General features: G+C 40.8%; 1 protein-coding gene across 1 annotated transcript; it reads right to left on the bottom strand.

Annotated features, from left to right (window-relative positions):
- Positions 1 to 2,206: 2,206 nt before the first annotated feature.
- On the bottom strand, positions 2,207 to 13,111 carry KCNJ6 (potassium inwardly-rectifying channel, subfamily J, member 6; the record flags this gene model as incomplete). The annotated part of the gene is made up of 2 exons (XM_010015141.1): positions 13,096 to 13,111; positions 2,207 to 3,153 (listed from the first exon to the last, which is right to left on the bottom strand). A coding segment is annotated over exon 2 (924 nt), but the record flags the coding sequence as incomplete, so codon positions are not given.
- Between the last annotated feature and the right edge of the window lie 727 nt (positions 13,112 to 13,838).

Raw genomic sequence — 13,838 nt, 5'->3', positions numbered from 1 at the left:
ATATATGTATAAAATTGTAAATTCAAAGAGGGAAAATGTCTGGTATTGGTAGAAAGTGGGTCTGATTGCACCTTCAAGAAAAATAACCCAGTACATGTGGGCAAAGCACAGAACAAGTGGCTACTTCCACACAAACATGCTTTAGAAATTGTGCTGGTAATTGTCATTAATCTTTCTGATGCCAAGTTAAGCAGCATTATTTGATGCCCTCCCTCATATCGCATGTGGCTAGAGAGCCAACCCAAACAGAACAAAATGGAGAAGCTTAAAATGGTAAATGTAGCTAACTATCCAGTGCCAGGGTAACACCTTAGTCCCTGATGGCTTCATGGCTTTCAAATCGTTGCATCCATTTTCTTTGCTAGTATGAACTCTTCTGGCATTGGAACTTTAACTTTGGCAGCCCGAGCAGCATGAGAGGTAGCCCCCTCTGGTGAATGCTGATAATGGCCAAGTGGAAAATGTGCTGAGTATCGGAGCAGCAAAGAGCCCAGAGAGCTGTGTGAGTGTGCAGGGGTAAAGATGGGGTAAGGAAGCAAGGGTTAAGCAATAAAGAGGAACAAGGCTTAAGACAACAAAGCTACATTTGATGCACTGCAGAAGTGTACTGTCTTTTGATCACATAGGTATTGTCTGTGAGTGGTTTTTTTAATACTCCTACTACTTGCCAATTATTTTTCTGGAAAAGATGGCGTTCAGTAAACCTGAAAATACCCACCACTCTGTGGGATGTCAAGTTCATTTAGTTCCAATTCAGAGATTTCAAAATGGTTTTAATTGCTAACAAACAGCAATTTCCTCATTGTCTCACGCAAAGGTGATGCAGATGTTTGAAACCTTGTGCCTACTGTATGTATCAGTAACACCAATTTCCTCTTGATTTCTCTCCAGTATCACCTACTTGCCTGCTTCGGAAGCCTTGCATTTACCACTTCAAATTCTCTGCCAAGTTCCTTTCAATTTTGGTTTTTTTTTTTTGTTTTTTTTTTTGCTCCATTTTTGTCTCACACATTTATTATATGGTGACAAATGCAGTTTTCTTCTGACACCACATAATAGATGTGTGAAACACACACACATGTTTTAGTAAGAGACTGCTCTTTATTTCCTGGCTCCAGTTATGATTCAGGGTTAGAAAGATTGTACCTCGGTCAGAGATGTGTAATCCACATCCTCAAACTTCTTTAGCTTTTGCTATATTAGTGGGGAAAAATGGCAGATCTTGTTCTTCTATTCCTATACTCAGTGTTTCTTCCTCCCCAAACACATCTTTTCTTCATTTTTTAATCACCATTACCTCTTATTGATTATATTTACTCACTTCAGAGATTGATGCTGTCATTAACAGGAAAAAACCCAAGCCTCCTAGAACAAGTATATTGGCATTCTGTCTGTGGGAAATACAGTAGCTTTAGAGTACATATACTCCCACTATATTCTGGCTTTAATGCAGAGCAGAAACATTACTAGTCCATTTGCTGTGAATTCCAGGCATTGTTTTCTCTGTGTCAAGGGATACCTGATGTTCTGCTGCATGATTTTAGGAGATGACCAAATAGACTTTCAACAAGTTTCTGCTGACATAAAATGCCATATTTGTATATACCAGATTTAAGTGTTCTGTAAACTTCTGCAGTGTGTAAGGGGCCTCAGTGAAATACAAAATCAGCAGATCTTTTGTGAACTAACATGAAACAAGCCCAATGTTACAAGTTAAAACAAAAACAAGCAAACAAGCAAAAAGAGAAAACTGAACACATTATCACTTCCTACAGGATCCGAACAGGCTAGGAATTTCATGTGGCAGGCAGTTATTCTGCAGTTACCCACGGGTGATTCGAAGCTGCAGGAACTATAGTCCTTCCATGTTTATTAAAACCCAGAAATTTGTATTGATTTTTTTTTTCTAAACCATTTTATCCCATCAGGTCCTACTAGTTGAGTTGCTTCTGTGTAGAATGACAAATAACTGGGTGACATGCTGTGAAAAATTTAGAAAATGAGAAAGGCTATCCCATTTTCCAAACAGAGCAGAAACAACACTAATTCCATTAGGCAAGATGGAACAGACAATTAAACTGGGCATGCTTTTAATTTTGAAGCTAACCAGTTAACTGATGCCTTTTTCAAAAGTAATGACTATTGAAGTGATTCTTTTAAAGTGAAGCAAAACCACTGTTTTCCTTTCTAAAATTAAAGCATTTACCTTATACAAAGTATAAGAAATGTTACCTGTTGCCTCCACCATTCCTTCTAGGATTACAACAATTTCTAGCTCCTCTTTGGGCAACTGGGCTTTGGAAATCTCCCAGAAAGGACTCTGCTGGTTAATTTCATGGCTGATGATCAGTGGTGAAACCAAAAAGAGACGATCATCCCCTGTGTAATAACCTACGTTGATATCTGTCTGGTTGAGTGGTATAAATTCCCCCTCCTTTGTCTGTTTGGATTTGATCAACTTGGCTCGTATTGATGCCTCTACAATGTGTGAATTCCTAAGGTCTCCTACTCGGAACATCAGACACAGCTTTCCATCCCGCATGGAAATAACTGCGTTTGTAGAAAAAACCAAGGTTTCTGCCCTCTTCTTGGGTTGGGATATTTTCACAAACATGCAGCCAACCATGAAAGCGTTGACGATAGAACCTAAAACAGACTGCACTAAAAGCAGAATAATTCCCTCGGGACACTTGTCCGTGATGACCCGGTAACCATACCCAATGGTGGTTTCTGTCTCGATTGAGAATAAAAAGGCTGAGACAAACCCATTGAGGTTGCTGACGCATGGGGTCCACGTGCTGTCCCCTACATGATCCATATCTCCTCGCATGTAGGCAATTAACCACCATATCATTCCAAAGAAGAGCCAGGTCACAGTGTAAACCATGACAAAAATCAACAGGTTGAACCTCCACTTGAGATCGACTAAGGTAGTGAAGATGTCAGTCAAGTAACGGTAAGTCTCTCTGACATTCCCATGGTGGACGTTGCATTTCCCATCTTTCCTAACATACCTCTGGATTTTTCTCTTGGCACAATCTTTGTTTATATTTTTTGGCAGATCCTCTCTAGCTTGTTTGGGCAACTTTGGCTGATGAATAGCGACAGGGCTCTCTATGTCCTGCTCCATTGAGTCTTCTTCCAGTACGTTAGCTGCCATGAAAAACAAACAAACAAGAAAATGGCAGGCATTATTCTTCTTATTATTTCTCTAGGTGAACACACAGCTTCTTTCTGTAGTACTGGCATGAAATTGCTAGTAACCAGCAAAATTATTATCCTTATTTTTGCTCACCTTTTAAATGTACAACACAAGTCAAATGATGCCAAGCATCCTCAATTTATTGCTATATAGAAATACCATAAAAGAAAGTTCTCACTTCCTATCTATTAGGGCATCCTTTCTACACCCATATTTAAATTCTGCAAGATGTGTTTAAGCAGATCTTTCTTCCCACCCCCAACCCCCCCTTTACAGTTTAATATATGAGATTTCTTATGCACCAAGAAAGATCTTCTGGGAGATAGCAGATATAAATGAGGAAACAAATTCACTCGGGGGCTTTAGCCAAGAAGATGAGAAGAGAAAATGAGCAATTGTTGAGCTGTTTTTTCTATCAGTTGCATTGCTATGGGGCAAATATTAAATAAGTATAAGGAGTTTATAAAAAAACCCCAAGAAATATCAGTTTTATAGAAAGAACCAATCCTACTCTTGTTGAAGGAAAGGCAGGCTACAGAGTAATACATAACAAGAGCAATTCAAGCACATTTCCATAGAAAATCAATCTCACTGATACTGAGACAGGGAATTGTGTGTCCTTCTCCCAGCAATGTAAAACATACAGTACTTCAGAACATGATTTCATTTTAATTCAGTATGCCTGCAGCCTTTGATTCAAATGTACCATTTTCTCTAACTGTATGGACCTAAACAGCATTCCTCTGTAAATGTCTTTACAAGTATTTAAAACCCCCAAATGCCAGTAACTGTGGGTTTTTTCCTTTAGTTTCCCAGTATTTTGAGATATATAGCTACATTATGTTTATGTGCAAGAAAAAGAAAGTGTAATGGGGAGGAGAGTGGTTTAATCAAATGTGTTTTGCATGAAGCTGAGGACATGGTGAGGTCTGGGGTAACTGTCATTGTTTAAGTCAAGCCGGTAACTTGGAACCACACAGCTGCTCACTCACTCCCGGAGGGATGGGGAGGGGAATCGGAGGAATGTAACTCCCATGGGTTGAGATAACAGCACTCCAGTAACTAAGGTATAAAACAAACCACTACTGCTACCAATAGTAATGATAAGAGGAATAACAAGGGAAAAGGACACAACCGCTCACCACCCGCCGGCCGATACCCAGCCCGACCCGAGCAGTGATCTGGGCCTTCCGGGTAACTCCCCCCAGTTTCTATACTGGGCATGACGTGCTGTGGTATGGAATACCCCTTTGGCCAGTTTGGATCAGGTGTCCTGTCTCTGCTTCCTCCTGGCTTCCCCTCCTCCCTGGCAGAGCATGAGACTGAGAAAGTCCTTGGTCAGAGTAAACATTACTGAGCAACAACTAAAAACATCGGTGTTATCAGCGTTGTTCCCAGACTGAAAGTCAAAACCACAGCCCTGCACCAGCTACTAAGGACAAAAAATGACTGTGTAGCTGAACCCAGCACAGTAACTGTTGCCTATTACTGGAAAACCTTCTGCTCTCTGGGGCTTACTCCTGCAGGAATTTCAGATCCTGAACTCCTATTTTTTAACTTTCTGGCTAATTGCTATTCTTCTGACACCAGGCTGTGAAGCAAAAAGGCTTCTGCTGGTTCTGCCTTGGTGCTTGACTCTGAATATAGCAGCACTGATGTGATGTTGTACCGCTGGTTTATGGAGATGCTCTTCCTGAATAGCCAGGGCGTTGACCTGCATGTTGGTGCTGTGAGTGGTGACCTTCTGGCAGAGAGCTGGGAGTAAGTAGGTTTGGTTGGGAAGTACTTCATTTCCCTGAGCTCTGGTTGCCTCTGAGTATCTCTTGCCTGGCTGGGAAATGGAGGCATAAACCCATCAAAGCTCCTGCTTGACACAGCAGTCCTGTCTCTGGTGCTGTAGAGGCTTGAGTGTGTCCACCTGGCACTGCCCTGGGCAGTAGAGCCAAATGCTTTTGTGTGGAGGAGCTACCTGGGAAGCCTGAGCTCTTGCCCAGAGGGTTGCACAAGGGGTGCTCTTGGTGTGTCAGTATAGCCTGAAGAACATTTTAGTCTCTCACTTTAGAGATGTGTGCTACATAGCAGATTGTCTGTGGAGTATCACAGCACCTGTAGGTTTTTCAAGATGTGCGGGCTCATCCCTGTGGAGAAAGATCATGGACCCTTACAAAGTTTTAGGGATGACTGAAATAGCCAGGAAAAGAAAATGTATTGAAGACTGGTTGTTTCTCCTGGTCTGCTTCATTGCCAGCCAAGCCTCTGTTCAGCCCACAGCCTGTGTTACAAGAAGGGCTCTGGCCTGACTCTCCGTTAACAGTAGCGTGGAAACCTGATAGTAATACTGTGTCTTAAGACTGTGTGCTCCATCCTGTGTCATCTCTTCAGTTTGCTGCTGCCTCTAAATAGAGCATTATTCAGGTTGATGGTAGCGACAGGGCTGGAAGTTGTGTCACAAGGCAGTCGGTTCTGAATGAACTTGCCCCAGTTCGTGACAGTGTGCCTACTTGCGTTATCACTGATGCTATATAATGTATGACGAAATCAACACAATAAAAAGGCGCTGCAGGAACCTTGTGAGGCAGGCTTAAGCCAAAGTCAGAAAATCTAGAGTTAAGGCTTCACACTCTGTGCTTACCTCTCTATTGTGCCTAAGGAGATTTCAGTCCACGGGAGCTATCACATCACTGCAGTAATAGACCCCTCAAATACTTATGAACAGCCTATGAAGGCTCTGGCTTTTGAGACTTGTATGTTGGACTAGTAATGCTGGTTTAGTGTGGTATATTAAGGCATTATGAATATTTTACTTTACCCTCCCAGCTGGAGCCTGGCATGAACTCAGAGACAGGGTGGAAGCATCCCCTGTTGCCTTTGAGAATATACCTTACTTATAACCTTGCTGTTAAAGCCAACCATGTCCTAGACCTCCCTGCCTGAGCATCTCTTACCAGAAACAGGAAAGTGTACTAAAAACCATAGCAGGGCTGGGAGGGGCACAGGTGCTGGTTTTATTACTGACATCAGGAGAAATCTGATGGTTACATGCCCATGCAGGGATGTCTACCAGTCATATGCTGCACCCGTTTCGCCTGCTTTTCATGCGGCATTTATTTCCTATAGAAGCACTTGCTAACAATGAAGCACCTTTTTATTCATCCAATGAATTTTACTGATCCTTTCAAAAAGTTTTGTGTTGATTTCAAGTCCTTGTGCATCACAACCAACCTTCCCTGTCTCTCGTGGTACATGAGCCGACCGACAGAGAGAGGTAAAGGCCACATTTTCTCAAGTGGCTATAGGTTTGTAGCAGGAGCAAGGAGCTGCTGTGCTCTCCAGCACATGGTGGTGGGCTGTCACTGTAAATGGGCTTCAGAGACCTGCCCCTTCCAACCTGGAAGGATTTTTCTTAACGTTGAGAAGTCGCACCAGAGCTGACTGCCATCTGGGTATGTAAGAGAGCAACTTTCGACAACCAAAACCAGTCACTACATTTAACCAAAGTCTCTCTCACTACAGCATCTCGCTAACACATCTTAATCTCCCTGGGGGCATCTGGCCATTTCATGAACTCTTCGGGCTCTTTCCGGTGCTGTCATTTCCCAACTCTGAGGCAGTCTCTAAGAAGGAAAATCAAAGTCAAATTTTCAGTCTTTTTCTCTTTATGCAAGATGCCCTTTTCCTCACCTAAATTATCCTGCTGTGAGACCCAACAAATAGCTGCATGTGGAGATTCCTAGATCAGAGTTACAGCCCGTCACCCTCTCCTGGTCTAAGTTCTCACTCCAGAGTGAACCTTGGGAGCAGCAGTTTCTAAAATAAGTGATCCAAGGATTGTACATCTGTGTGTTTCCATGGAAATGCCTGATGAATAAGTTTTAAACACATGGCAGGATTCCTGTTCACCACTAAGGCTGAGGAACAGCCACATATTGTCAGTGCCTTTGCCACAAAACACTTCAACTAATTATAATTTTGCTTGATATAAAACCAATTAGCTTATGCTGTTTATATCATTTAATTTTCTTTTGAGTTATATAATGGCTGTCACGGTTCCAGGAACAGAGGATAGCAGCTATCTCACTTGAGAGCTATTTTTACTCTCTTTGCTTTTCTTCATGACAAAAATACATACATAATATTAACCTGCACTGAAAAAGAAAAAAAAAAACCCAAAAACCCCTAGTTCGGAACAGTTTCCTCTCTCCCAACCAGCATTTTGTTTGTTTGAACACACTGGTCAGGTAGAAACACCATGCCAGTTTAGGCCAATGTAGACTATTCTGTTCAAAGTGTTTGTTTCAGTGAGTCAGTGAGCAAATTGCATATATGGTGTACGAGATTTCAGTGACTTGTTTTATTTTCCAGCAAATGAAAAGGAGTTCTCCTAAACAAACCTCTGAATAGTTCACTTGTGTTTATCATAGCAGTATGTACTGGCTATGGCTATATTAACAAACTGAATGTGCCCAGGCCTCCTCTTTATCATGGAGGCTAAATGGAGTGATGTAGCCCACACTTGTATTATCGAACGCTTGTTGTTTTCAAAGCAGGGTAGTCTTATACTGTCTGCTTATTAGGAATAATCCGTGTCCCATGCTAACACCTGAAATGTAGCCAGAAATTGGGTGTACTCAGTTCTGCACCAGTTAAAACCATGCCAGGAGCTTTTCTATGAATTTTACCACACAAGGTGTTGGGTGCCAATGCAGAGGAACATTTTATTTTCTAGTAAAGATGCAACCAGTGTTGTGGCCCTGGTCTTGTCTATTCCAGAACAGCATTGTAAAGTCACAATCCAGTGTTTCCAAGCACATATTTTTATTTAGAGTCTGTCAAATAACATGAATCCAGTGTCAACAACAAACCATGAAATGCAGAGGAGATGCTCTCGTGACTTCCATGACTGTGAATGTAACATATTACTATAATCCAAAAGCAATGATTTTACCATTAACAGTGTGATTTTTTTGTACTTTGGTAGTGCTTCAGAAATCTTGTACTGTACAAATACAAAGGCAAAAGGATGTATTTAAAGGGCATATTTGTCTAATTTAAATACTCGTAGCCTATTTTCATCATATACTGTATGAGAGTTGTAGAATGATCTGCAAAATAATTAGGAGTTTCTACAGATAATATTACATTTTATAACTGACCTTTTTGTAGCAGAAGCTGATACAGAGAGTTCAGTGAATGTTTTGGTGTACTTTAGTAGACTAATTTTATCTCTTGTAACACAGTTGTGAATGGTTTGTATACAAATTCACTGAAAATTCACTAATTCAAAAAATAGTTTATAATCTACAAATTGTTCTCCAGGGCTTTATTGTGCATATAAAAATGTCAAGCAGATGTCATTTTGACTGTGATTTCTGACTGCACGCATATCATACCCCACCTTCCTGATAGGATGAAGCTAACTTTTTAGTTACTTGTGTGTTTGCATTTGTAAGGTCCGAGCTTGCCTTTTGTGAACAATCTTCAGTATTCACCTCTCATTTGCTGTGATCACAAACCTCCCTGACACTGAACTCATCTGTGGAATATTTGGCAGTACCATGTGGCTATTTCTGTTCCCTGGTGCCTCTGAGAAGTTGTCAGACTTTGACATCAGGAGAAGGCACCATAGCACAAGACATTTTCTGCATTGTTCATTACTCCGTTTTAAGTCTGGGTCTTTCTGTTTTCTTTTCTTACCTGTGATGCAAAGAGAAGTTGGAGAGAGGAAGCAGGCAGGAAGGTTCTGAAATGCTTTGCCTGATCTCTGGCTGGTGTTGTCACTGTTTCCGAGATTTGTAAAATCTTATGTCTGATGAGCCCTGAGGGCACAGGAGCAGATATTCTTAGAATAGAGGGGGATTTGCCTGTTTGATGAACTAAGCCTGTATCACTCTTAGTGAGACTAGGTAATCCATACTGCAAGACAGTGTGTATTACCACTGGATATGAGGAGAAAGAGTCTTGTTTACAGAAAAAAAAAGGAGTCTTTTTTGACCAGCTAACAACTGAAAGCACTCATTGGCACAAAATGCAGATTTTCTGCTGGAAAAGAAAGGAATTAGGATCTGCTCCTGTGCTGTTGAAATCAATACAAGATTGTCTATTCACTTGGCTGGGAACACTGTCTAGTTCTCATTTTGGAATGTTGAAATGTTCAATAGATACTGACTTTGGTTCTTCAAGGACCAAATTACTTATTTGCACCCATAGAATCATAAATATAATTTCAGAGAGAGCATGCATGTGATTTAAATTTATTTCAGCAGCAGTTTTCACTAGAAAAGAAATGCAAATTGAAGTATGTTTATGATTAGAAAAGAAGCTGTAAAGATGATACCTTTTTTCACACTACCTGCTTCATCATTGCCTTCTAATCTAACTTGCTAAAAACAACATTCTACTATTTTTAATTTTTTAAATTTTTTAAGCCCATATAGCTGCAGAAAAAATCAGCCTGCGTAACACTTTGTCTCTATGCAGTACAAACATATCCATTCATTTCTGATTCTTGGACCTTTTATTATTAAGGATGCAAGAGGATGCTGATACATGAATTAAAAATATCCACAACTCTTTTTTTGGTAGTCATTTGACCATTGTAGTTTTTGTCTTGGATTCTAACCAATTTTGTCACAGAATTTACCACTAAAGGCTCCAGAATGCTGTTTTCACGTCTGCTTTACTAAACATACCTTCATTTGAAGCACATGTACAAAGGTTATACATTTTGAACCTGCAAAGATGTGGAGACAGTTGATTATCAACATCTTCTGCCTGTCATTAGGCTGAGGATCTCAAATTGGGTTATGCCTGAAATCTGACTGCTTGGAGTCAATGTCAATTCAGAGCCACCTCTAGTGCAAATGCCTGTCATAAAAAATAGATTTCTAGAATAAGGAGAGTTTGCTGCTTGTGTCTGATTAGTCTAGATATAAATGATATTTACTGGAGGTTTGGCTTCCAGAAAACCTCAAGAGGTTCAGAGCAGGTAAGGCTTCTCCTGAAAGCCTACGTTTCTGAGGTCAGCATACATGTTGCTCGCTGACTCTCATGTGTGTGGTGACTGGGATTAATGTCCAGAGTGTTTGGGTGGAAATCAGTTCAGTGCAGTCTAGATGCTATTCTTTTGAGCAGACTCAGCATATGCGTGGGCTATTGCTGATATTGCACATGCGCTTTGACTTGTGCCATGTTCTTATTCATCATATTCCTCTGTACAAGTAATCTGTCACAAGCTATATGTTAAATTAAGAATGTCTTCCAATCCCTTATGGCAGATGGTCTATCACCCTTGTCTAGTGCTCACTACTTCTTCACACTCAACCTCCTCACTTTTTTCTCATCAGAAAGGCAAAAGCAAAGATGTTTTCACCTTAAGCAGGTAATGAATAAGAAAGTCTGACAAACCTGACGAGCTACAAAAAAGAAAGTAATAGATGCCCCATGAAATTTCAGAGAATGTTGAACAATGGAGATTAAGTTCAACATGATGGTGGGAGCAGTGGTTACACCAAAAATCATGACCTACAAGTGGAAGGCTACATAATGGAGGACTACCAGAAAGACAGAATGAAGATTCCCGACCACGATAAGTATGCAATGCTGGCAGTAAAATCAGGGACTTTTGCATGCAATTACTCATAGCAGTGTACAAAGAAGTCAGAGAGGTACTCTATCTCTTTTGAAAAACGTGAGACCTCAGTCTTTTTTTCTATATTATTATTATCCTAATCACAACCAATGCAGAAAACAGCCTTCTCAGATTCAGTGTTTCTTCTGAGAAGGTGAGAAAGATAGAAAGGATGCATTTTTTGCACTTGGAAAACACGTAATGTTGTCATTTCTGCTGCAAGCAGTGGAGCAAGGTCAGCGTCAGAGCCAGCCCAGGTGTCCCACTGTGAGTCACCTAGCAACATTAGAACTTGGCTTGTATCTAGTATTTCCATGCGGCAAAACTACTGACAACTGCTGTAGTAGGGATAATAGGGATTATTAATGATTCACAGTGCTGACAGGCCTTAATAGCTGCAAATACTGGCCACGTGCTTTCTTTTTGATGCCTCTGCATCAGATGTATGTCTCCCTGAGTTGCTGTAACATGTCAGACATGCCCCTGAGAGATTTCTTCTTGCAGTTACTCAACTCCAGCTATTTCTGCCAGTTACTATCACGTGTACTAAGCAAAAATTTTTACTTGTCAGTTCACTATTTCTTCAGATATTTACCAAGATCTCAACTTTTCATCTCTACAGGAAGTACCAGGAAAATAAGACAGCATGAAGGACATACACTCACCTGACTGTTATCAGTTTAAAACTGGTTTACACACTCTAACTGCTAGAAATAAAAAAAAAATAGGTTTTCAACCTGCTAAAAATCATAGAATATTTTGTGTTAGAAGGGACCTTTAAAGGTCTCTTGACAACCTCCCTGCTTAGCACCAGACTAACTTCAAAGTTAGATTGCATTGCTCAGGGCAAGAATGGGAGTTTCCACAGCCTCTTTGGGCCCTGATCAATGCTGCACCTCTCGCATTAGGAACTTTTGGGGTTTTTTGTTTATATCCTGTTGGAACTTCCCTCACTGCAGCATGTTCCCATTGCTCCTTGCTTTGCCCCATGCAGCAATGAGAAGAGTATGACTTCATCTTCTCTGCAGCTTCTCTTTCATCTGAGCTGTTGATTTACAGCTCAGCCTTCCAGGCCAGTTGTGTGAGGACTGGTTAAGCCCTGGTTTCTCCACATATTTTCCTTACTGACTATTTTGAAAAAAGAGTATTCTCAATTTTCACAAGAAGAGATAGAGAGAATCAGATCTTTCTTCATATGAGTCTTTTTTTTTTTCCCCCATTAAGATTTTCCCAATTGAAAACTCTAGAAACAAAAATTAGCTGATCAGCTGAGCATTTCTTATAGATAATACTGACTCATTAAATTCTGCACCTGTAATGCCACTGATATCAAGAGAATGCTTCTGGTTGTTTCTGGAAGCTGAAGTATAAATAGGAGCTTGGCTGGCCTGTCCAGCGCTGATAATCTGTACTGCTAAATGTTAGCAAGCTATCCATCCTGGCTTTGCATCATGCCAACTAATGCTCTGAGACAATACATGGGAATTATTTGGGACAGTATGTGCCAGGCACTGCTCCCATTAGACAGCATGGATAAGATTGCATCAGGTTTGGCTTCTTTCACTGTCATCTGCCCAATGTTTCAGCAGACCTTGCTCCCTCAGACATCTCTGTAAGACCTCATGCCACCTCTGTGTCAAGCAATGTATAACACTGGTTTGCAACACAGACCTCATGTTATTTCAGATAATTTGAAGTGGAAAAAAAAAATCACTGTCAATATACTTAATATGCCATAAAATCAAGAGACATAAAGTCTATGTGACTCAGGACCATGTGCTCTGTGACATGGTGTGGACATCCTGTACCATTTTCTCTTAAGGTTGCAGACCAGTTCCTCGCCTGGTTTTGTTTAGAACTCTAGATGCAGTCAGATTGGTGATGGGGCTGTTGAATACTCCAGTATGTGAAAAGTTTACAAATCAAGGCAGGCAGCTGTTGCCCTTGTCAAAGTCTACCTGTGCAGTTAGGTCACTAGAAAGGAGAGAACTAGACCGTCACAGGAGTTGATACCACCCATTTTCCCCACTTTCATGTTGGCAGAAGAAGCAAGCCCTTCTCTCTCCTTGTTTTTTCCTATGCCCACTCTATTCCTGTCCTTTTTAGCTCCCCTTTCTGAAGTAAGGGTGGCTTTACTTGAATCTTCTTCCTTGGGACAGACAAATACAATTTTTGCCTACATTGCTGAACAACCTGGAGACAGCTTTGTGTCTGAATATTCATAGAGCTCCTTGAGCAGGTGTTGGAACCATCTTGACTGCTGCACTGACATACTCCGACAGCTTGCTTTGCTTTGATCAATGAACTATCATAAATTTAAGGCATAAGAAAAATGAAGAAGGATATTTTTGTCAGAAATGAAAGACTTGAATCAATCACTATGCTGCACCAGTCAACTAAAGCCAATAACTTATGCAATGGAGTGAGCCTGAATACCAAACACAAGAACTTCTAGTACTTTCCGAGAGAAATGAGCAGAAGATGCTATATATTGATACAGATCTTGGACCCGATTAGTTTAAGGTTAGGGGATCTGGGATAACTTTGAGAGTCCTTGCTTTTTCTCTGCAAGACATCACCTAAACTAAGTAAAATTTCCCTAGGTCAAGATGATCATTCAGGGGAAACTGCTACTGGTGCTCTGGGTGGTGTGTGTGTGTGTACTACAATGCAAAGTAGCACACACACGCTACTGTCTGTTACTTTGCAGATGATTTTGCCCATCAGCAGTTTTCTTGTGAAGCAAGGCTTTGGGAGAGCAGTTTTAATACCACTGGTACAGATGAGGCGTTTAAGCAGGAAAGAACTATCACTTGCTATGTCTGCTTTTTTAAATCAAGAAATATGACTGCAGAGAACAGAATGACTTTGAAGTGTGGATACCTGGTTCCTCCTACCCCTCAATTCTAAAAAGAAGAATGAAAAAATGTCACAAACTTCCTTTCTTATATTATGCTTCACCACTCAGTTTACATACAGCTGCACTCCAAACAGGTCGCCCTCAGGTCA

The sequence above is a fragment of the Nestor notabilis genome, unplaced genomic scaffold, assembly GCF_000696875.1.
Source record: "Nestor notabilis isolate BGI_N333 unplaced genomic scaffold, ASM69687v1 scaffold10495, whole genome shotgun sequence".
NCBI classification, from domain to species: Eukaryota; Metazoa; Chordata; class Aves; order Psittaciformes; family Psittacidae; genus Nestor; species Nestor notabilis.
The sequence above is the reverse complement of the archived record's forward strand: the minus strand, read 5'-3'. Positions and strand labels throughout refer to the sequence as shown.